Source organism: Silene latifolia, chromosome 10 (genome assembly GCF_048544455.1).
Source record: "Silene latifolia isolate original U9 population chromosome 10, ASM4854445v1, whole genome shotgun sequence".
NCBI lineage: Eukaryota > Viridiplantae > Streptophyta > Magnoliopsida > Caryophyllales > Caryophyllaceae > Silene > Silene latifolia.
Genome location: NC_133535.1, coordinates 17,490,807 through 17,516,202, shown reverse-complemented (window position 1 = coordinate 17,516,202; position 25,396 = coordinate 17,490,807). Strand labels below are relative to the sequence as shown.

Genomic DNA, 25,396 nt, shown 5'->3' with positions numbered 1-25,396 from the left:
TTGGCCTAACTTTATAAGTGCTTTTGTAAATGAAAAATTAAAAGCTAGGCCAAACACCATGTTTTAGGGATTTAAAAAGCATTTTTAAAAAGCTAAAAAAAAATAATAACTACCCTTAGAAGTAGAAGTAGCAAATAGGTGTTTCTACTTCTACTTTTACTAGTATTTTCACAAGAATCAAGAATTTATCACATATATCAAAATAACGAAAAACAATTTTTCTAAAACTTTGGCCAAACAATCACAGTTTTTATGAGAAGTAGCTTATGAAAAAACTCATTTTAAAAAGGAAAAGCTATTTTAGATAAGCAAGGTCAAACACCCCCATAATTACAAGTATATATAAACACAAATAAACAAGCTCCATTTGAACCCACCTCAAAATAGCATAACCAAATAATTGTTTAGTCAATCCCCTATTTACTAAATGAATAGGCGAAACTCCAACTTTTCCCGCCTAAACCATATTTCCTAAAATATTGCTTGGTATTTTTAGCATATCCTATATGTGTGCATATGATAATGTATAAATGGATATAATCTTTTATATTTAAATATTTATAAAATTTAATATTACACATCATGGACAAATTTATCTCCGATCTTATAGTGATAAAGAAATTCTTTTTTTTTTAAATAATTTATTGATATAAGTTTATTGACTTTTTATGATAAGAAGTTGCGGCTAAAAAAAATATGGTATTAGTAAATATTTGTTAAAATTTATTGACTTTTTATTATAAAAATTTGGATCTAAAAAATATGTTATTAGTAAATATTTGTAAATTAACATCATTAATTTTTCAGTAAAAAATTTCAAAAAAAAAAATACTCAGTTTATTACTTATTACGATTTAAATTTTTATTTATTTCTCTAATCAAAATACATTAAGGAGAAACATGAAAAATAAGTGAATTATCAATTTAAATTCTATAAATAATAGACTAAAAAGTAAAACTCTATAAATACCGTGCATATATTGCACGGGGTTTATATTAGTAACTCTATAAATACCGCGCATTCATTACGCGGGATCTAAACTAGTGACGGATTAAATATTTAAATGGATCAAATGGCCAAACATGGGTACACCCTTCGTAGTATCATTGAAAAATAATGAGATCGATTATGAGAGATTGATACATTAATATTCAAAAAAATCTCAAAATAAAAATTCATATCTATGTTAATACATAAAATTCAGATCTATGAAAACATCAATTAAAAATTCAATTTATCGTAAAATCGTCCATCAGAAAACCTTGTTGATCCTAATTAACGGGCAGACATGTGGCACGACAAACCGGACATGTCGTGGATTTGACAAACCAATCACAAATGCAATCCCAATGAAAAACATGAGGGCAATTTGGTAATTTCACAACATCATAAAGCTCCTCCTCCTCAATTTCTTCATGCAACAATTTCTCCAAACAAATTGCACAATTACTCTTCTCAGCCATCAACAACATCGCTTCTCTTTCTTCCACCCTCACCAACCCTTTCTCTGCCTCGAGCCACTCGCAACCGTCTTCCTTGAAAACCGGAGAATTATTGTTATTCAGCATCTGCCACTCGTTTGGGTCAGGTAACGTGACACGTTGTATATCAACCTCCACTTGTAGCGAGAATCGACCGAGTAATGATCGGTGTTCCTCGACATGTGCCATAAGATCGTCAATTACGATATTATGGGACATTACTTGTAGGCCAAGTAAAATTAGGGCAGTCGAAATTCTTTGTTTAAACCCATTATCAAGGTTTAAGGATATTGTAGGACATGTTGTCATCGGTTGATTATCGTCGTCGACGAAATCAACATCGTTATCTTGTGTACAAACAGGTACGACATCTCTTAAGCTAAAATCGACGTAAATTTGATGATGTTGGTAATTGTTTTGAAGCGGAACTTGAATGATTTGAACATGAGGAATTATTATGGTGTTTGTATTTGAATCTTGTTGTTGTTGAATTGGAAGAGCTAGTATAGTGCTAGACATGGTTAATTAAAGGTTACCTAAAACCGTCTTTCACAAGTATTTGTGGTTAATTGACGGGTTTTCTTTGAGTAATGCTAATTTTGTATTTGTTGTGAGATTTGGGAAATATTTATGAGCGTATGAGTGTTTGAGGGTAAGAGATTAGAAGATTATATATATATAGGGGTAAAACTTAGGGCGGTTTGATAATGGCGGTGGCGGACATGGGTGGTAAGAGCTTGATTTTGGAAAGTTTCACAACGGCACAACGCGTAATTGGTTTCCATATTCTTTTACAATTTCAATTTTTAATTTTTCTAAAAATAATTTTTGGTTTTTTTCTTTTTCTTTTTTGGGTTTCTAAATTTTGTCTGACTTTTTTTAACAGTATTCTAGCTAACAATTGTGTATTAAAAAAATAATTTTTCGACAGATTATCATGTGGTTTGAGTAATTTTGTTGGAACACCATCTTCCACTATATTAGTCTAAGATATACCATTAAATAATAAACTAGGTTTGGTGCCCGGTTTCGCCCGGGCTACCTCTATTTACCGTTAAATTTTATTTTCAATAAAATAAACTATGTTGGAGTTGTCTAACTCACACATTTACTATTTGTAATATATTTTTCTACGGCATATCTTGTAATTATGATGAAATGTAAAATTTATTTTCAAATTATGAGACACGTTCACTACCCCGCTATTAATATTATTACTTTCACGACATTCTTTCTTAATATCATTACGTTCACTACTCCCGTGGTTACTATTGTTTCTTTTACTAATTCCTCTATTTTTTTTGTTAAATTCATTATTCCCGTTAATTTTATTCAGCCTATATTTAAATAAATAAAATATTTCCTTGAGTCGATTGGTTATTTAATTGTTCATACTTTTTCTCATTGTTACCACTGTTACTTTCACTACATTCGTAGTTACTTTCACTACTCCCACTATCATTATTATAACTGTCACTACTCCACATTAATACCGTTAATTTTATTAATCTCGTTGCTGCTACTATTACTTTTACTACATTTAATTTAATGTATAATTCTATGATGATACTAATTAATTCCATAAGTGGGGCATGTTAATTTTAAGGAAAATCACTATATTCTTGTGTTTTCTAAATTTAATTACTTTAATTTAATGTAATTTCCATAAATATTCTTCATCAAGTCATCTTTATATTATACTTTTAACCAAAACTATATAATACTAGATTTTGTGCCCGTACGTTGTACGGGTTATAATATTGATTCGTCTCTAATTGTATTTTCGCAATTGAGAAGTTATGTTTACTTTCTTAACATTAGTTTTCTCGTGAGAATGCGAGTATATACAAATACATTAAAATTTGTTTTTTTAGAATATGAGTATATACAAATAAATTAACCTTCTTTTTTTTTTTAATGATTTGTGTATATAAAAGTTATAATCGCTATGCACGAGTAACTAAATAGTGTTCTGTTTATAAGTTAGCTTGTACAAATGTAGTTTTTTTTGCATCTGAAAAATGTAAGTTTTTCTTCGTAGAATAAATAATTAATGAGTTAAATACATGCCTGACTTACTCAATATTAATTGTTATATGTTATATTTGAAGAATAATTAGAAATTATTATTATTTTAAATATTTTATATTACAAAAATAATTGAAAAATCAAGTTTATATATTTTATTAAATTAATATAATTTTTCCCGTGACCCGTATAAGCCCACCCATATTTAGTCTGACCCGTATTCGAGTTTAACATGTATGAATCGCCTCAGCCGACCCATCCAACCCGTTTGAGTGGTTTAGCAAACCTTGCATCAAAGTCATGTGGTAATTATCTAAATTTTGTAGTCTGACCCGTATTCGAGTTTAACATGTATGAACCGCCTCAGCAGCCGACCCATCCAACTCATTTGGGTGGTCTACAACTATTTTAAAATTCTTATCATTTTAGCTTTTTACTTTTAAAGTTTATATATATACTAATATAACTCTTCATCTTAATTGGATAAAATTTCCATAAGTTTGGTGATAGTTTTACAAATAACTTTATCACATTGATCGAATAGAATTTGCATACTTTATCAATTTAAAACAAACTCACAAATAAAGTAAGTTCGTATTGACTTCTACCCATTGTCTGGTTTATTTGGAGTCAAACTCAATGTACATATGTAAAGGGTTGACAATTTTTTGAGCCTGAAGGAACCTTTGCATAGGACAACTTATAGCAAAGGCATATAATTGAGGGACTATTCCAAGGGCAAATATATGGCCTTGCTCCGAAATGCTCTTAGATTGGCCTATTGCCTTCAAACTATATATTCGTTGACTTACCTTTTAGTTCACGTACTTAACAGTTTCTAAATGGTAAGAGATTATTTATTGGAGTCCCACTCAACTTACAAATCTAAAAGATAAAATTGATTACTTATGAGAGTCCAAACCAAACGTGATTTGGTGGTGCGTGCTATTTCATTTAGTTTGTGATGTCAAATACCAATATGAATAATGCTCAGCTAAAGAGATCGTTAGCAAAATTTAATCAAATTAACTATTTTTAACTATATTATCAATGGACCGTTAACTTCGGCTATGACACCTCCTCGATCTAGCAATAAGGTGAGCATTCCTATCCTGTGAGATAGGAGCTGTCAAAAATAATCCATAGCTTAAAATATGTTCGTTTTTTAGACAACTGTTTAAAATATGTTCGTTAGCTTAAAATAATAATCAAGTAGCATTGGCACGTCTCAGTTCATCTTCTCGTCTACTTCTTCTTGCAAGCTTTTTCGATTTACGGACTTCACCAAGCTTGCTACGCCGTTTCAGTAGTCCATCTTCTACTTGTCATAAAGAACACCATCCCACTGCCGAGCTAAGTTTAGAGCATCCTCTAAGAAAAGTGATGACAGCTACTTGGCAAGGTGTATTTTGGCAAATTCTAATGTACAGCATAATCATCATCAGGGTATAGAGACGGTCCTTCAAAGTGAGCGTGTAAATACTTGAGCAAATCCACACTTTGTCCCTCGATGTTATTGTTCTACTCCAAACCAGAAACGTTAGCTAATGGAAATTGTTGTAGCAAGTTGATTTGTCTTCCGTATTCGGGATGAATAGTCAATATAATCATGAAATGAGCACGACTAATGAATACGCACTATGCCTCCATATATTCCCACTCTTAGCACCTTAAGTAGCACATTATTAGCCGTCTTATCTTGTACAAAACCCGTCTTATCAGCTACTCTCTACTGGCTTCCGTTTTTTTTCTTCTTTGGAACTCTAGAAAATGATGAGGCCCTTATACTTAATTGTTTAAGATTAATTGGATTTGGATATATTAGAGTAGTGTAACTTTTGATGTTATCCAAAAGCTTAAATGACGTAAATTGTTAGAGTTTATACCAATTTTTGTATGACACGAATCCATGACGAATTATCTTGACTAATCCATCTTATGAGATAACGTATAAATTATTTTATTGTATCTCGCATTGATATGTGCACTTCATTGTAATTTGTATAACTTCTCTTCCCTCCTCGTATAAGGTCAATCATTATCTGTTTATCATGTTAGCCATGTCGTTTAAAACCATTTATATCATTATATGCATGGAATATGGGTATATCTTACGAACAACAAAGTGCGTTATTGTATATCTCTTTCGACATTATGTCTTAGATCTAAATTACGAAAACGTAAATTGTTAATTAAGAAAAAATTAGTAAGTCATGACTGGTAGCTAACGCAACAAAACACAATATAAAAACGAAAATTTGATGTTCTTACTTAATAAGGTAGCTTTTACCTTTACTCTTATATTCTTATCACAACCTTTATTTACCTGCAACAAAAGTAGTACAAATGGTTAGTAAAGTAAAACGTACCATTAAAAAAAAGAGTATTGAACGCATAAAGAAATAGATTTCAAAAAAATCAATGCACATGAAAAAGGGTAGGAGGTAGATGTCTCTGTACCAATTTTATGCAGGTGAATGAATTACCTTTATATATTAAGTCTAGTATTTATGTTAGTTTGTTTTCTAATTTGACTGAAACTCTTGAATTTTGACTTAAAAGTTTGTTACGTACACCAATGTAGTCTTTACGTAACATTGAAAAATTAGAATTTGGCTTAAAGTCTCGTACAAAAGTTATTCAAAGTTTATCTTATCAAATTCATATTTTAATTAGTTTGTATATTTAATTTATTTTATTTTTTTAAAATTTAGTAGTCTGTAACTATTATTTTAATTCGAGTGTTTTAAAAAACGTGGAGTCTCTAGAATTGCCTGAAAAAAGCCTCTTTTATATATATATATTGATTTACATTGAGGTCTCTTTATCAGGTCCATCACACGGTGCTATCGATTTAAAACTATATAGTATAATTAATTTGTATAGATTTCTTTAATTACATTGAAGTCCCTTGGTTTCTGGAATTAATATATAGTATTGATTGATTGATATTGATTGATACACTAGAAATTAATTAAAAAGACAAAATAAAAAGCTAAAATAAAATAGTAACCATCCATTACAATATTTACACGGCAATGAAATTTTCTTAAGACAGAAAATATTTAGGCATAGATTAAAAGGGTCAAATAGCACATTCCACTTTTATAGATAGGACAAGTTTTTTGCTAATATTTAGACATTCTATTTTTGTCTTATCTATTTTATTTTGATTCGTTTTAAGATTAACACGGATACTTTTATTTTACAATTCATTACTGAAAGATGTCTTATATATGAGAATCAGGGTGTTTTTTTAATTCTACAAGGCAACTCTTCTTAGAAACCACTTGTGGTAACCTGCTACACCGTTTTTTTTTATTAAGTTACTATTAGCATGAGAACTTTTATTCCGTAAATATTGTCCGTTAAATAGCGGACTAGCAGTGATGTCGCTAATTCCATTTTGAATTTTAAAGGTTACCTTCTATTTTCTAAAATACGATAGTGAGGTTTAAATCAAGTCCTGTAGACTCGATTCTTATAATTTATAAACATCTTTTACTCCGTGGAGTTTAAATTTCGGAGTCTCAACTCTTGGAGAAAGAATGCGAGAAAAATACGCTTCCATGAAAACTGATTTGCCTGAACCTGAAGCGACTGTTTTACAGCAAGCAGGGGAGGCTGCTATTTATTTTCTATGTACAATAATACATTGGCAACAATTACAAAATGAGCTCTAACAGCTCTACCACATTCCTCTCCTAGTTTCAATTACTAGAAAATAATCAAAAAAAATTCTACCTGCAAAATTTAGAATGGAGGGAAGGAGTCGGAATATATACATTCACTCACTCAAGCCGGGAACATCTCTTTAGCTCTGTCTTGTACTCGATATCCTTCCTAGTAATGCAAAATATTCCAGATTGCTCATCTACTTTCTCAATCAGAAGCTTTAGCAGTGGAACTCTTGACAGAGTTTTGCATGAGCCTACCATTACTAACTTTTTCTGCGAAATAAATACAGCCAACTGTTATTACCTTTGGGTGCTTGGTAGTTTGATAGTAAGATTGCAGGTAACAACACAAAGAGGTTCCTGAATAAAAATCTGATTTCTCAGATATAATCCAAGATTACAATACTTCAAACTGTGTGTCCTGCCACCGGCTTTCACGTCTCAAAATAGTACAAGAATATGCAGATGTCATTGAGTGGTTGTACTCATGACATGGTTTCAAAATCCGTCAGCATCAAAAACTGACCTCTTATCCCCAACTACACCCAAAAGAAAACAGTACAGGATACAGTCTTAACTAACCAGGTCTAATATTCGAGCTGTAATTGTCCAGAGAGAGGAGATTTATAACATAAAGCATAGAGAACCTAAGAAGGCTTACCTTTGCACGTGTTAAAGCCACATTGATTCGATGCCAGTCACCAAGTAAAGAAGATGAGCAATTCCTTGGATTTTGAGTAGATCTAACAAATGAAACTAGTATACAGTCTTTATCCCTCCCCTGAAAGGGCAAAACCAGAAAGAACAAAGAAAAATGAAAAATAGGCTACCAGTGGTGAAGCTTCAAAATAGACTCGGTACAAAAGACGAGATAGTTGATATGAAACTAGCATATAACAGCAAGACGGGACTAACCTGGTATTTATCAATAGTATGGACCTCAACAGCTGTGAAGTTAAGAACTTGCCGGATGAGATTCGCCTGGGAATTGTATGGAGTAATAATTCCAATTTCCTCCTTTTCAACCCCTTGGTTAGCTAATGCTTCAGTCATCTGCAAATAATTAACAATTATAAATCCAAACTAAACCATCAAATGTTTTTTTGAATGCTTTGTTGAGGACACAGTTACCAAATCCTGAGTCCAAGACTGTTAAACTAGAAAATTTACCTCGGCCACAATATGAGCTTCAACTGGGTTATTGACAGTCTTCTGATCCCTCGTCTCTAAGGCAGGCAATTTATCTATACAGGTGAATGACTTTGTAAGAAACACAGAAATATCATTAGGAAATAGTAGGAAAAATGACCAAGATATCACCAGACCTGTGTTAATAAATATTACTGGCTTGTTCGCGTCCAAAACCTGTCATAATCATCACCATACATTAAAATATTTAAGATATTACGAAAGTTGTTTCACTTTAGTGCTCGCTAATTCCACTTAGGTGACCTAAGGTTAGAGTTATTTCCCACTTTGGTGGCCTAAGATATAACATAGTGAAATGTCATCTAAATTAACGATGTTTCCCAGCATAATGATGTGCGAAAACATAAAACAGTTTAGTAGTATGAACGTGAATTTTCATGTAATTTTCCAAAAACTATATAAGTTTATTATGCTTAAATGAAGATTTGTTATGTGGATAAAGATTTGTTGATATTTAACTTTAGGTTACCAAAGTAAAATTAGTGTAGGTTCAAAGAATCAAAGTAAAAGATTGCGATGATATTAACTGTTGCAGCGAGAAATAAAGTTTTATTATCATCCTTACCTCCTCCAACCATGGCGATATGGATCCTCTTTTCAATAATTTAAGTTTTGCATTCTCTACATCTAAAGAGCCACATCGCAGTCTGTCGCCATATATAAGGGCATTCGAGAGTTTCATGATTCCCGCACACATCCGGTACTGTATCACACAACAAAAGCATTTCATTTTATTTAATTAATTCTGAATCATTCTAAGAAAGAAGAAACGCAAAGAAAAGAAAATATTACGAGATATTTTAAAGTTAAACAAGAAATTTAAGCTGACCTGACTTCGCAGAGCTGATATTGCTTGGGGATGTGCTTCTGATAGCCTGCGAAATAAGCTTACAGACATTCCACTTTCTCGAGCCTCTGGACTCTATGGAGAATCGAAGTAATTCAGGGTTTGAAGAAACTGCTGAAAAAGTTGAATCGAAGACGGTTGAAGACATACCTTAACAAGAGGTGGTAGTTGATAGTGGTCTCCGACGAGGACAAACTTGGAACAAAACATCAATGGCCCTAAAGACACCTAATAAAAAGGCATGGTGCAATATTTTTATTATCTTCTAACCACGCTTTGACAATACTCGTAAACTTTTCTTTCAAAAGGTAATGCTCAGAAACTATGTAACACTAGAGTAGTAGAGTTAAGATCTTCATCAAAGAGCAACAAACATACAAAACTTTAGAACTATCACAAGCTATTGGTGTTATACTTTTATTAAACGGTGTCGATGCTAAACCTCACTATGGCACATTCCTTATGTCTTGTGTTCCAAACACTCTAATACCTTTTGTTACTTGGACTTGGGTACGAGTGTCAAACACGGGTACATATTTAAGCATTGGACTCACCATGACTCAACTTTCTGGACATATGATTTTGTCCTAAAATGAGGACAAAGAATGAGACACATCTTTGAACCGGAAATTTAACAATGTCTGAAATATTGTCTTTCAGGAGTTAAATAGAGAGATATTAAGAATTAAGGCTAAACATAGTAAAAAAAATCAAATCCTATTAGGCGAAGCGTCAGATTTGGTTAGGGCACATACATCATAGTCCATCATAAATGCTGTGCCAAACACGAGTATGGCCATAGAAGTGAAGAGTCGTAATAACATACTAATGCCCATAAACGGAACATTGTGTCAAACAAAGATAAGCAGTCATACCGGCAGGCTAGTCTGTCCAGCCTCATCAATTATGCACACATCAAATCTCTTATTTGCAAGCAAGGGGCTAGTTATTCCCAGACATGTAACTGCAACAACCTTGATTTCATCCAACTTCAGTTTGATGTCTTCTACACTCTGAATGTCCATATCTGCATATGATTCACAAATGATAATCCTGAAGCTAGACATACCCTAATTGAGTAATTTCAGTGTAATTGTAGATTACAAACCTGAAAGACAATGGCCCTCAACTTCTTTGTGCACTGCCTCACGTCGACCAACACGTACGAAATCTATCCCCTGAAAATTTCACTCTTTATTAAGTCTGAGGATTTTTTTGAAAATTTCACTCTTTATTAAGTCTGCAATTATAATAGCGCATTCATCGGATGTATGCAGTTTACCTCTTAATGACCCATAGTAAAACCTGCATTTTAATACTAATAACTGGAGGACTGGATGTTACTTGACGGAAGGAAACTACTTAATGGAAGAACCAAAGCGGTTTTGAAGAGGACGAGAACAGGGTGCAATTTTTCCCATAAGGTTCAATGATATCTATATGCTATATAGAAATCTCCAGACAAGACACTGTTTAGATTTAAAATTATATATGGTAAACTACTAGCTTTTCTTTTGCCTTCTTCCAAGACGTAACAGACAATAGAAATGACCTGGGATTTCAATTTGATAAGCAAGTTATCAACAGCTGAATTTGTGTATGATGTAAGCAAGACTGATGCACCCCTCATCAACAAAGCCTTCACAGCATATACCATTGTGGATGTCTTGCCAGTCCCAGGCATTCCCAAAACAAGAGCGTAGTCTTTTGCAGTGAGAATCTGTATCAGGAACATAGTTACAACACTTGCAAATAAGTCAAATGGAGACAATAAAATAGGATGGAGGTAGTACCAGTATAAGTAAAGAGCCAACAAGGAGATACAAAGATGTGACAAAAAAAATATGAACCTATAGAAAAAGTTGCACCTTAATGATTGCCCTTTGCTGATCAACATTTAAGTTCCTCTCAGACCAAATATAAGATATTGCTGGGTCTTGACTGAGTATTGACCCGCTGTCAAATCTGGGAGCCTAGAAAACAGCATTGTTGAGTGATATTGCAAAGAGAGATGGGTCATGAGTAAACAGTAAAATACACATTAAAGGCTTACCTCAAGATCCACAATTAGCTTTCTCAAGCTTTCACTTTGTGCATTTTGGAAAAATAGCTGAACCAAATTAAACCTGTAGAGTAACATGTGCAGGTACTTTTATTGTAAATTAACAATCTTTGATGGAAAATACAGGAAAGAATCACTTTCGGAGAGTCACCTCATTGTACCAAAAGACGATGCAACTTCATCCTTGTCTATTCGCCACACCTCATTTTGAAGATCCTGTGACAATGATGAACGAGTGCTCCTTGGAAGCCTCAAGCGCTTTGAAAATGCCAGCTAATTGTGAAAGAAGAAAAGATGAATCGTTACATTTGGCACAGTATGAAGTATGAAGTATGAAGTCATACATCATAACACAATGGAAACAACAATGAGAGTAGTGTGAAGGGAACAGAAACTGCAAATTTATCCTTACTGAAACATGAGAGCGACTGATATCTATGATGGTCGCACTCGCAACTGCAAGACAATTTGATTCAGTGCTCAAGATCTGTTTAGAAAAAATAATAAGCAATCATAAGCAAGCCTCTTATGTTTTGAAAGAAATATACCAACTAAATTAGTTATACCCTTTTGATTAGGAAACTGTAACCACACATATTTAAGGAAGGGAAAATAAGTCACAAAATACTGGTGGTCAAATGTTCAGCATTCTTGTTTATAGGGTTTAAGGTGCATATGATAAATTGTTTGCATAAGCAACTCTAAAAACCGCAACATATACAAAATCTACTATGTTCAGATGACAAGGATGCATTACCACACGATCACCACTGCGAAGACTGCACTGCAAATCATTCTCTGAAGAAAATGACCCATCTGTAGAAGCTTGATTGTGCGCTCGGTCGCCAGGAAAGGGAGTATCCTTATGAATGAAGCGATACACAAAGCGGACATCCTTCGTGGATGTCAGCATATGTTGCTCATCTGATCCATCGAGAATAATAGAAGAGAGGCAACTTGAGACACTTTCTTGACTTGACACACGAGATCTCCAGGTCAAATTATTTGAAAACTGAAACCAACATATGTAGAAATACAATATCTCAAATTTGGCTGCATGAGCTCCGTAAAGCTTGATACTGCCTTAGGGCTCCATTTACACCAAAAAAAAGATGACTGAATAATGCAATAAAGCTGAAAGAAAAGTCACATCTTTACCTGCTGCTCGTTAGCTTCAAGGTCGACTAAACGATTCCACTGATTAAAGAAAAGTTTATGAGAGGTTGTTAGATGGGCAGTCAGTGAATCAAAAAGGTCTCCCAATCCACTACTCTCAGCATTACCCCCGTGCATCTGTGGAAAACAGAATCAAGGTCAACAGAATATTTTCTTCGAATGTATTGGAGATTCTGAACTGATTAAGTTTGACGTTTACCTTGTGATAAATGGTACAAGAATTGAGATGACGACAGCCTTTACACATGTTCAATGTCTACGAAGAATGAACACAAAAATGAACACATCAATCCAGAAAAGCTTTGAAAATAAGGTAAATGTTCTACATTTAGAAATACCTTGAGCATTTGTGGCAGTTGCTGGGCTATTGAGGCCTTCGTGATATCGTGTGCTAGTTCATTACGGCGCATGATAATTCCAATCAAATCTGATCTCCGACAATTTATTCCCTTTGCAAGTTTAAGTATATACTCAATAAATATACTGTAAGTCTGTAATATGTATATCAAACTTTTTCCCCAAATAAGGCAAAAATAGTGATTATACCATTGTCAAATTTGTCGAAAGGTAATACAGGAGTCCAGAATCAATGCTCTGTGAATATCTAACAAGGAAACAACATATCAGCAATCATTTGATCGAATCTCTTAAAGCTGTTGTGACGGTAAGGAGAAAGTTACTGCATACCTCTCAGACATGAGAAGAATGTACAGGATCAGCTGGGCTGTGTGTTCCATCAGGGACTGTTCAAGAGATAATTTGGTGAGAAGTAGAGTCAGAAACAAAGTGTACTACTTTCTAAGAGTGTTTTGAGGAATCTTGCCTGACCACTGGTTGCTTTACCAGTTTTGAACTCTAGGGGCATCATCTTTTCATCAATATGGTTGCCATTGGAGAAATTTTTTACTCGAACAGAAGCATCAATCATTCCTTTTAAGCCATATTTTGGTGCCCATACCATTTCCTCTATATCAACTACCTGCTCAAAGAACCCAAGTGTATTTGCAATCAAATGGTATGTACATCAAACCTAGCTTCATATTGCCTATATAAAAACTCTTAACATTGGTGTGCTCTGATCAAATGACGAAATGATAATGCAGAATAAGCATGTTCATCGTAAGAAGATTTTACAGAGTAAACTGAGAAGAAAACACTTCCAGAATACCACTAGTGGTGTACAAACACATTGGCCAACAACAGTATCAAACCAATGAGGCAGTGACGCAGATGCATGCAAAATTGCAAAATATAGATAAGTGACTAAACAAAATGGATATCGAATAGATAAAACCATCAAGTAGACCAATATAGATGCCATACATCAGATATATTCACTTTTACAAGTCCGTTACTGGGTCCAAAATCAACAGTTGGTGCATTGAATTTCTGCAACAAGTTTGAAAAAATCAGTCAATTACTGAATTACTTCTGAGAATGCTGCAAAAAGACGAAACAAAAGATGGAGCCCCTCAAAAGTTGTATATATGTAACAATAAAAGGATGTGATAAACTGTCAAATCAGGGGATTAAGATTCAAATTTCACAAGTGCAGATCATTCTTCAGTTTTTGTTAGATGTATTTTAGGTGAAACAATTTTGTTGTAAAGTGACATACACTGTTCAGTAATGAATTTGTGTTCCTATGCTCAAGAACATGAGACAAATTTCAACACAAATACTTTATGATGAATGAAAATGCTCAACCTGTGATTTCATGAAGAGTCCTATCCAATTGCATATTTTTGGGATTGCCTCATTCAACGTCACCCACACATCTTTTTCCTGCACTGCAAATTCACACAGTTTATAACGCTCATCAAGTAGAACAGGTAACACCTAATAAAGTATAAATGTTCGTACTTGTATTCATAGACTGGTGACTAGCTACTCTACGAAAATAACCTTTTGGCGGACACCTTACCTCCACATGCATACAAGCTTTCAATGTTTTTCTGCATCACAACCTTAGAAAATTCTAAAAGCCGCTCTATAGTAGGGTGTTCCATTATCAGCCCAGCCTACAGAGTCAAAGACTGTAATATCAGTGAAACCTGCTCTAGCAATTGTTTTATTGTAATGACGTTATCATGGTAACCACAGTACCTGATAAATTTGGTGCAATATCGTGCCAATTAATGCTGCAGTTGAATGTTCACTGCATTTCAACCTCTCATCCAAAACAGCTCGTCTTGAACAGCTGAAACTACCAGCAATCTAGAGAAAACCGATTACTAATTGGAGAAATTCAAATTTCAACTAAAATTGAATCGATTGAAGCATGACTATCCAACTATGTAATTGGTTATTCTTTTTTAGGTGTCAAAGGAGGCACAATGCTAGTGAACTATAAAGGAGAGGAGGTATTCAAACATGTGACCTTTATCATATATAGTATCTCCGTCTCAATCACTAGGCTAAGACATCTATGGTACTATATGTTTCAGTTGCTCAGGCCAAATGATGAATAAACGATCACAAAGAAAGGAAATTACCCGAGTGCCTGAAAGTAGCAGGTTTGGATGTACAATCAGAAGATTTTTCTCATGATTCACGTCACAGTTTCCCTGATCATCAAATTCACCAATAACTCTAATTGTGTCTCCAGGCTCAATTACACTATAAAGCCTGCAAAGTATAAGAAAATATGAGCATCCAGCTGCCTTAGAGACTGCCAAAGCATTTCTGATTCTTCACAAGGCATTCGACAGAAAAATAAAGTGGAAATAAAGATCCAATTACCATAGACACCATATTGAAAGACAGAGAAAAAATATTTGCTTACCAGTCATCCCACAGATGTACACAATGTTCCTCACCGCTATGCTCAGATAACACACGCAGAACCTATACATCAAAAAATTAATCACACTGCCTACGAAAATATATGAGTGAATGATTTCAACAAATAACGATTTCATATAAAACCACAAAATAACCTTCACTGAGCACTGAGCTCCATCTGAAGTGGGCGTCGCACGCTTCTCTGTGACCTACAAAAACAATTCATTAAGTACCACTGAGGACCAAATGAGAACCAACAACATCAGATAATGTCTCTCAAAAATGGAAAAAAAAAAATAACAGGGGAAGGAGTGAGTAGAAAGGCCCAAAAAAACACATACCTCTAAGACAAGAAAACAAGGATCAGATGGTCCGACTTCAACCTCTTTTTGTCCCCTAACTGCTTCTTCCTTTAGGGCATCGTTAACATTAGCAGAATTTCCACCTTTGGTTCGGGTGCAAACTTTAAGTGACTGCAGGGGTCCAACAGATGGTGTCCCTTCAACGGTAATTGCAGTTTCCACTTGATCTAGAAGTTCAAGAAGAGCCTAAAATATATTAACGGTAGATAGCCATAAGCAACACAGATTATATATATTGCAGCAAGTACAGTTAGTATCTTCAAAATCAAGAGAACCAGCACCATAGTAATCAACACAAAAGCCAGATTTAATGGTCAGACCTAACAGAGAAATAATTTTGTAGCAAATCAAAAGGAAATATTCGTGGGGTTGTAAGAACTGCACTCACTTTTTTGTGTTGTCTTAATCCCGTACATTCTCGTAGACCTGTCTTGTGATTAGAACTCCCAGTAGGCTGCACTACAAATATTATACATCACAATGATAATTCACAGCAATAACATCCTATAACAACCTACACAATGGGAAGCAAATTACCTTGTCAAGGCGATACGACAGTGATGGTGGAGTTCTAAAAGGGCTCTGTGTACTTGTAGCAGCTGAATTATTGAACTCGTTGGCATCGTCACCTCTGCCATTTACGTCAATGTTTTGGCCTCTACTCTTGTCCTTTGAGGCACCCCCATTGGGTAACAAGGACTTTTCATGAGCATCCAGCCTATTTACAGAACTAGCTTCATCAGCCTTCAAACTCTGCAACACATCAATAATTTAATTCAATAACTGAGCTTAAATGAATGCATTATGATGCATTAGCAGAAGCAAAAATATAAATTATTACTTTATCATCTGATAATTGCTGGAAACTGCAAGAATTGAGCCGAGAAGCATCAGCTAACGCCTTCACCACATCAGGAGCAAGCTTTGAAAGGGATCGAAGGCGCTCGTTGACAGGTGAAATCTTCCATGTCACCTCGTCCCCACCATCATCTTGACTAAGCTTTATTATCTATACATACATATCCACTTCACCAGTCACCGCCATAATTTAATTAACAATCAGACAACTTTGCGCTTCAACAGGTTACCAAGTTATTGCAACAATACCAAGTTACAGCACCTCATTTGCATCATTGTGCATCAAAGTAAATAAACTCAGGACAGAACATTGCCATAACCATCTCAGTTGAACTTGTAATATCACAACTCTACCATCCTATTTCTTTCAGCAAAGTAACTCAAATCATCACAGTTAGCTAAGTCAATGAGGTGGTAAAAGTTGATACCACTCCGCACTTGCTCAGTTGGAGTGGAAACTGGGGATGGCTCAACAACTTTTGGGGCGTGTATAGGCATGAATGTGTAACCCACCAACCCATTATAGACGATAGGTCAGGGGTGGATTCCACAAAGCAAACACACCCTATACGCGTCTCTTGTACACGACCCACATGTACCCGCCTTATACCCGACTACCCACGCCACAATGTAAAAAACACGAACTTTAACATCCTATTAATCTCAACTAAAACACCCAAATCATAATTCACTACACAATCATAAACTAAAACAACATGAACCTAATATTTCATTTATACAATCATAAAAAAAATACAATTTTTACCATGCCAGGAGAGAACTTGAAGCGTTTCTTAGGCCCACCCTTCAAAACATCCGGCGAAACCTCGTCTACCTCATCAGAATTAGTAAGATCCACCAACAACTGATCCACCGGAGTACTATCAGACCCAAAATCCAATCCATACCTAGTGCTTAACCCCAATTCATCATGAGAAACCCTAATTTGCTCCGAAACACCGCCTTTTCTCACCTTTTCCCCAAAATCAACCCCATTTCTATGATTTCCCACATCACCCTTCTCACTCACTATCAAATCCGACCCATTTTCAATCGATTTAAGCTTCTTCAATTCAGAACCCACTTTTGCCGAATTCGAGTCAACCCCATTTCTAAGATTTCCCACATCACCCTTCTCACTCAAAACCAAACCCGACCCGTTTCCGGTTAATTTCAGCTTCTTGGGTTCCGGACCATTTCTAGGGTTTCCCACGTCACCCTTCTCACCCACAATCAAATCCGACCCGTTTTCAATCAATTTATGCTTCTTCAATTCAGAACCCACTTTTGCCGAATTGGAATCAAACCCATTTCTAGAGTTTCGCACATCACCCTTCTCACTCAAAACCGAACCCGACCCGTTTCCAGTTAACTTGATCTTCTTGGGTTCCGGACCATTTCTAGGGTTTCCCACATCACCCTCACTACCATCAACAACCCTTCTGCCCCCACACTCCTCACCCACCTTATTTTCAATTTGTTTCGAGTTGTTCGATCCGGTATTGGGTTTTTTAGCCGGGTTTTGGGAAACGCGGCCGAAGAAGTGCTGGATGCCATACTTGGTCGGAGGAGGGTGTTGAGATGAGTTGGATTGAGAGGATTTCTTTGAAGTTGATGATGATTTAGGTTTCCTTTTTGGTGGCATGGTTTTATTGGTGTGATTCTCTGTGAATTTTGGTGTGCAGAGATTGAGAAAAATGGAGGTCAAGGAAGGAAGATGGGAAGGTGTGAGAGTATTGGGAGTCTTGCGCGGGAATTGTATTTTGTTTCTTCATTCCCGCTCATTTGTTTGTAGGGCTTTGCTTTGAATTGATTAGGTGATTAGATGCGGGTTTGGGTTGGATACGGATTGGACTTATTTGTTTATGTGGGATTTTTTCAAATAGGTGGGTGTGGCCTACGGATGTCAATCTCACCCGCACCCACTAAATATACATTCACCCGATTTAAATAGACGAACGAAAACCCGAAATAAATGGATGATGGATGGATGATGGATGAAATAAATGGATGACGGATGGATGTGGATGAAGCTAAATCCAACCCGTCATCCATCCGCCACCCGATATTTGTCCTTTTTTGAAAAAAAAAAATACATATTTATATAAATATTAAGCTACCCAATATTAATCTACTTACTTTTTATAAATTCAATCAAACATAAGTTACAAGATTTTTAAAACACTTGGTCTAATACTAATTTACCTTATATATTTTTTGGTGAAATAAAATTCAATACTTTTTTAGGCTTATAAATATAATTAAATCATCATCCATATATCACCCTATCCACCCGTTTCATCCACGGATGATGGATGGACGGGTGATGGATGATAAGTTTCGCGGATGATGGATGAGTTGGATGAGGTTTTTAATGTGATGGATGGACGCGGGTGATGCTTCATCCGACCCAAACCCGATTCATTGACATCCATAGTGTGGCTTTAAAGTTCAAGAAATGAAGTTGGTTATCAGATTCGGGTTTAAGTCAATTATAAAATGGGCTTATGTGAAAGTCAGACTCTTTGAAAAAATTACGTAATGTCAAGAGCGTCTAATATTATTCAAGGTGTTATTTGAGGTCGACAAATTACTAAATAACGTTGACAATATGTAACATCTTGAACATAAATCACAACATTTTAAAATTTTCAAAAATAACTAAAAAAGATTTCAGAGGATTAGAATAGAATTGTCATTTTTTTTAATAACCGTTTCAATTCTGCCACTAAAATCAACGAATCAAAGACGAAAGTAATCTAAATTCGTTATTTTTTTTTATTAATTTTGTAGATTTAGGAGATTAAAATAGAATCGTCGTTGTTAGAACGGATTTATGGAGAACGAATTATCGTTTGGTTACCGTGTTAGACTGAGATTTGGAGAGGCATAGTATAAATATTGGATTGAGTTTCAGTTAAATATAATATAAATGATCCAATTATATAATATTAATATACGGATGTAGGAGCTTATTTGTGGTCAACCAACTAAACCCTAAAATCCCAAACCAAAATAGAATTGAAGTATAACCTTTCTTGATATTATGAATTAGGATCCATGATTGAGAATATCTTTGATTGATTCATCCCCTACTACTAAGAGAATAAAAATTCTCTTAGTTTTCCCTCCAAAAAACATCTAGCTAAATAAGCTAATAAATACAATATTTTTTCATTACATTATCATCTTTTCAATAAATGTATTCTTATAAATAAACTCTAATTTTTAAAATAAATTCATAATTATGATATTTTTCATTAAAATAAAATAAAATTGATATTAAACTATAAAGTATAAGTTGCTAAATTTTTCAATAATGCAATTATTACTGTAGAGAATAACGTGACAATACTTACTATTAGCTTCGTGACAAAAAAACATTCACTAAAAAAAATTCACAACTTAAATAATTTTTTTTATTAGTTTTCCATTATAATTTTTTTGTTTCATATCAAAATACAATGGAGTGAACTGATAAATATTAATGAGGTGCAAATTTAAAAAGTATAAATCGTCCCATATACTAAGAGAATACAACTCAAACTTATATATGGAAATAAATTAGATTTTCATTTATTAAAATAATTTTCCATTTAAAATAATCTATACATAAAAATTGTATCTTCTATTATTAACTTCGTGATGAAAAAAGAATTTTTTTTAAAAATAATTTGATGTAGTTAAAATATTTTCATAAAAAACACAATTTATTGAATTATTCAATTCTTTTGATTAATTTTAATATTAGTTATTTTTTATAAAAATTCGTGAGATATAAATGAAAAATCTATAACTATTACACTAAAAATTAAAAGGCCTATATTTACCGCGCATTTGCGTGGGATCTACACTGGTAGTATTATTTGGAATTTGAGAGATTAGGTTTACTGTTTTACAATTAGGGGTACAAATGAAAAATAACGTAAAAAATGTACTAAAATGAATAAAAAACCTACTACGAAAATAAACTCCGTTTTTTTAAATCTTTCTTTTGTTTTTGAGTGGGAAGACTTGATTTTTTGAGCCCTAAACCGGCTTGGACGATAAACGAGCTCACACGGGCCATAACCAAAGTTATCGCTCTCCTGGTCTCCTAATTATTCTGAAACCATTGCTATACATCTCCTTTTTATTAGCTACTAGCATAGATCCCGCGCTATGCGCGGTATATATAGAGTATTTATTTTTTAGAGTGTTATTTATAATGAAAAACTAATTAAAAAGAATTGAGTAACGTTATGAAATGTGTATTTTTATGAAATAACTATAATTTTTTTTACCATGAAATTAATGATTTCTTTATTTAAATATTTCTCCAATTGTTTTAATGAATTTTCTATTATCACAAAGTTAATGGTAGGTATGCCCGTATGTGTCAAATTATTCTCTAAAATCAAAATTATAACATTTAATGAACAATTTACAACGTGCACTTTATAGTTTAACATCAAATTTAATTTATTTTGATGAAAAAATTATAAAAATTAGTAAAGTTAATAATTTAATAAAAAGGATAGTTTATAATTTTAATCTATACTAAATATTTAATAAAAAGGATAATAGTTTAAAGAAGGAATATTTTACTTGTTTCTTGAATTAGATAGATGCATTTGGATGGAAATAAGAGAAAAATTATTCTCTTAGTAGTAAAGAAAATTTTATTAGTAAATATAGATAGTGAATACAAATTAAATAAGAAATAAATATTATCTAGTATAATTCACTTGGGCGGGAAATGTAAGCGGAAAAATTTAGAGATGTGTTAATCTTTTAGTATATAGGGGATGTACAGTACATCTACGCTAGACCAAATCGATATAATCCAAGGAAACTTTCATTAAATAGATGCTCAGCTAAACTAAATGAAACTAAACTGAATAAAATTAAGCTGAATTAAACTTGATACATTGCCTTATTAAGACTTAAGGGATTCTATCTTATGTGCGTCCCGTCTGCACCACCACATTTGCGCTAAACCAAGTCGATATGCCCGAAGGATATTAGTCTGATATAATCCAAACCTACTAGAAACCAACACCAGATCGATACGGAGTATCTTATTTCAGCATTGCAGACGAGTGGACACTCCATGTGTCCACGACAATCACTTGCTAACAAATCTGGACTGACAAATGTAGATCATACAATTTGGATCGACATACTGATAAAATTAAGAGTTTAGTAGTCGTGGACCAAATTTCTGCTTATGGTACCTACTACTTGTCCTTAGACCTGTCAAAACTCGACCCGACCCAAAAACCCGACCCGTTTTTAGGGTTACAGACCCGATTTTTCGACCTGCGACCCGTTTGATCCGAACCCGAAATGACCCGTACCCGTTGGGTCAAAGGTAAATCAAAAATTTTATTAAAACATTTATTTATATATTATATTTGAAAAAATAGTTAAAAAAATATTTTTTTTATTACTTAAAATTACAAAAACAACTAAAAAGTTAATTTTACATAACTTTTATAATATTTAATAATAAAATAATTATTAAAAAAACTTTATTTTAATAATTATGTCAATATAATTATTGTAAACGTTGAATATGATTAAAATATTAATTTTAAATATGTTTTACATTTTTTAAAAATATCCTCTTAATTAAAAAAATCGTTTAAAAAAGACATTAGAAATTATTTCTTGACCCATATTCTGACCCTAACTCCACCCGTGACCCATATAACCCGACCCATATCTAACCAGACTCGTATTCAACCCAACCAGAGACCCGACCCGCCCGACCCGTTTGACAGGTGTACTTGTCCAGTGTCCTGCATGAATGAAAAATGGTTGGTTTACTACACTCTTCACGTGCACGCATCTATATATGCATGCATATAAGTCTAATGCCTCAGAGTTTCAGATAACAACACAAATTCGATCTCCTAAGACACGGTCTCTAAAACAATGGGGAATAACGAAAAGAAATACATTTCAGAAGAAGAACTAAAAACCCACAACAAAAAAGATGATATTTGGATATCAATTTTAGGCAAAATATACAATGTGACTAATTGGGTTAATCAACATCCAGGTGGTGAATTACCATTATTATATTTTGCAGGTCAAGATGTAACTGATGTTTTTCTAGCTTACCATCCTAAATCTTCTTGGTTATATCTTGATAAATTCTTTACTGGGTATTATCTAAAAGATTACAAAGTCTCCGAAATTTCGAAAGATTATAGAAAATTGGTCACAGATTTCCGAAACATCGGTCTTTTTGATAACAAGGGTCATGGGATTATGATTTTGATGTTAATTACATTAATTATGTTTTGTGTTAGTGTTTATGGTGTTTTAATTAGTAATTTTTTTTCGGTTCGTCTTATTTGTGGTGGATTAATGGGTTTTGCATGGATACAATTAGGGTGGATTGGGCATGATTCTGCACATTATCAAGCTATGATAAACCCTAATTTTAATTCATTAGCACATTTTGTTTTAGTGAATTGTCTTTCCGGTGTTAGCATTGCTTGGTGGAAGAGAAGTCATAATGCTCATCACATTGCATGTAATGCACTAGAGTTCGATCCCGACATGCAACACTTGCCAATTTTCGCGGTTTCTAATAAGTTTTTCGACTCTTTGACGTCGTATTTTTATGAAAGAAAGATGAATTTTGGTTCGATTTCTAGGGTTTTAGTAAAATACCAAAATTTCACATTTTATCCGATTTTCGCATTTTTAAGGATTTTTATGTATGCACAATCTTTCTACTTGTTGTTGTCTAAGACAAAAGTGGCTAATAGGTTTAAGGAGCTAATAGGGTTAATCATCTTCTGGATCTGGTTCCCGCTCCTCGTCTCGTCCTTGCCTAATTGGTTTGAGAGGATAACATTCACTATTGTGACCCTTGCAGTCACCGGAATTCAACAATTTCAGTTTTGTTTGAACCATCTATCCTGTGACGCGTACCTAGGCCCTCCTAGCGGGAGTAATTGGTTCGAGAAGCAAATCAGTGGAAGTCTTGATATTGAGTGCTCGCCTTGGATGGATTGGTTTCATGGCGGTTTACAATTCCAAATCGAGCACCATTTGTTTCCGAGAATGCCTAGGCATCAATTAAGGAAAATATCACCATTTGTTAAGGAGCTTTGCAAGAAGCATTGTTTGCCTTATAGTTCCATGTCTTTTTGGAAGGCTAATGTTGTGACCTTTAACACGGTCCATGCAGCCGCGATTGAAGCTCGAGAGTTTACTAACTGTATCCCAAAGAATATGTTATGGGAAGCCATGACTACTCATGGATGAGGGATGGATGGGGGAATTGAGTCAATTAGACAGTAGTTTTGTCGAGATTATAATCGTCATGTTTTGGATTTGGCGTACTTCATATGTTGCTATTCATTGATTTGTATCTCCTCGTCAATTAGAGTACTTCGACATGTTTTTTTTTTGATAAATCCGACCTACAGAGAGTAGAGCCGAGGAACAAAAACCACAAAATAGTACAAACAAACTGTTAAACACCAAAGAAACGAAAAGAACAAGTATTAAACTCTAATTTGCCTCCTCTTCTCCTTCCAAGTGCGGATGACTTTCCAATTGCAAATCCAATCCTCAACGGAATATGGCAGTCTCTCCTTCCAGGCCTTACTCCAAAGACCAACTCTCAGGATGATCTTCTCCTTCATATGCGGCCAGTCAGGGGTTTTTTGTTCAAAAATAATCGTGTTCCTCAATTCCCAAAGACTAGTAACGACCGCAATGAAAAAAGCGTCCCAAACTTTTCTCTCAAAACCTTTCAGGTGCGAGTTATTCCAAACTAAAAATGCCTCATCAATTTCCAAAGGCCAAACCCAGTCCAACCCCCAATCTGCACAAACCTCATTCCAGAGTTCCCACGAGAACTTACAATGGAGGAAAACATGGTTAATCGTTTCCAGGCACGTCCCACAAAATCTCCAAATAGTAGAGCAGGCCCATTACACTGCCTTTTAACCCCAATCAACTCTTCCAAAACTCTCCTCCTACTTTCAGTACTGCAAGGACAATACACAAGGATAATTGAAACTTGAGTCTCCAAATCACCAAAACTTCCAGATATCATAATCCATCTGTCCCCACACACTCCACTCACTCGCCTTAGACTATTGGCATCCCACATAAGTATAAGGCCACCACCTCTATCCTCAGACCTCACCTCCATAAACTCCACATTAGTGTTGCTCCACCAACTTCTAATACTCCTATCAACTGATGAGTTGTGCTTAGTATCAACTAGACCGCAAACGTGCAATTGTTTTTCAGATACCACTTTCTTTATAGCTGTAGATTTTCCTCGACTCCTAATGCCCCTTATATTCCAAGCAACACACCTCATCTTAGAAACTTTAATTTAATAGCTCCTCAATACTAAGTCTCCTACCCCCACCAAAACCCAGCAATACTCCTAACTCCCTTGTCTTTCGAGCTTCCAAAGCACTGGATCAGATTCATAGTCATCCTCGGACCACGACTCTATGCTATCGTTGCATTCGGTTCCACATCATCGTAATCTCATTTACTAAGCGCCGATTTTCGGCTCTTGACTTCCCATGCTTTTTCCTTCCACAGTATTATTGTATTTTATCGTTGGTGGTTGTCTCTTCGTTTCTTGCCTTTATTTCTATTAATTTTCTCGAAGCGGGGCGAGTCCTCTTCACTACTCAAGTTGACAAAAGAGTTTTCAATGTTTGCATTGGGTTTTCTGATTAGCAATTAATTCTTTCTCCTCATTAATATCATACATTACATTACCAATATGGGTAGATGACTCTTCGGTTCCTGCACTACAATCCCCGGCGGGGAACCTTGAAGACCACCACCACCGACCGCCACATGCTCCTCCCCGGGGGCACCTCCACCCTCATTAGAAACAATTGTATTAACATTTCTACTTGACAGGTATCATCCC

At 34.5% G+C, this 25,396-nt stretch overlaps 3 protein-coding genes and 1 long non-coding RNA gene across 4 annotated transcripts; 2 read left to right on the top strand and 2 right to left on the bottom strand.

Annotated features, from left to right (window-relative positions):
* Positions 1–1,505: 1,505 nt before the first annotated feature.
* On the top strand, positions 1,506–8,545 carry LOC141605264 (uncharacterized). The gene is made up of 2 exons (XR_012526311.1): positions 1,506–1,844; positions 7,801–8,545. It is a non-coding gene; the product is annotated as an uncharacterized LOC141605264 (long non-coding RNA).
* On the bottom strand, positions 7,060–18,304 carry LOC141605263 (DNA replication ATP-dependent helicase/nuclease JHS1). Its single transcript, XM_074423962.1, has 34 exons — positions 17,252–18,304; positions 16,469–16,636; positions 16,165–16,380; positions 16,016–16,081; positions 15,607–15,813; positions 15,421–15,474; positions 15,267–15,328; positions 14,977–15,109; positions 14,588–14,698; positions 14,406–14,502; positions 14,189–14,271; positions 13,805–13,870; positions 13,305–13,460; positions 13,169–13,224; positions 13,028–13,085; positions 12,820–12,930; positions 12,681–12,737; positions 12,464–12,598; positions 12,063–12,317; positions 11,718–11,792; positions 11,457–11,578; positions 11,297–11,369; positions 11,112–11,216; positions 10,796–10,963; positions 10,352–10,421; positions 10,119–10,270; positions 9,394–9,471; positions 9,226–9,318; positions 8,962–9,099; positions 8,513–8,552; positions 8,358–8,431; positions 8,103–8,240; positions 7,849–7,968; positions 7,060–7,460 (listed from the first exon to the last, which is right to left on the bottom strand). Exons 1-34 carry the CDS (start codon positions 18,128–18,130, stop codon positions 7,302–7,304), a joined length of 4,575 nt encoding a protein of 1,524 aa, XP_074280063.1. The 5' UTR covers positions 18,131–18,304; the 3' UTR covers positions 7,060–7,301.
* Positions 18,305–22,367: 4,063 nt separating this feature from the next.
* On the top strand, positions 22,368–23,883 carry LOC141607987 (acyl-lipid (9-3)-desaturase-like). The gene has a single exon (XM_074427338.1). It carries the CDS (start codon positions 22,405–22,407, stop codon positions 23,749–23,751), a length of 1,347 nt encoding a protein of 448 aa, XP_074283439.1. The 5' UTR covers positions 22,368–22,404; the 3' UTR covers positions 23,752–23,883.
* A 110-nt stretch (positions 23,884–23,993) lies between these two features.
* Positions 23,994–24,823, bottom strand: LOC141607207 (uncharacterized). The gene is made up of 2 exons (XM_074426567.1): positions 24,430–24,823; positions 23,994–24,316 (listed from the first exon to the last, which is right to left on the bottom strand). Exons 1-2 carry the CDS (start codon positions 24,821–24,823, stop codon positions 23,994–23,996), a joined length of 717 nt encoding a protein of 238 aa, XP_074282668.1.
* Positions 24,824–25,396: the final 573 nt, after the last annotated feature.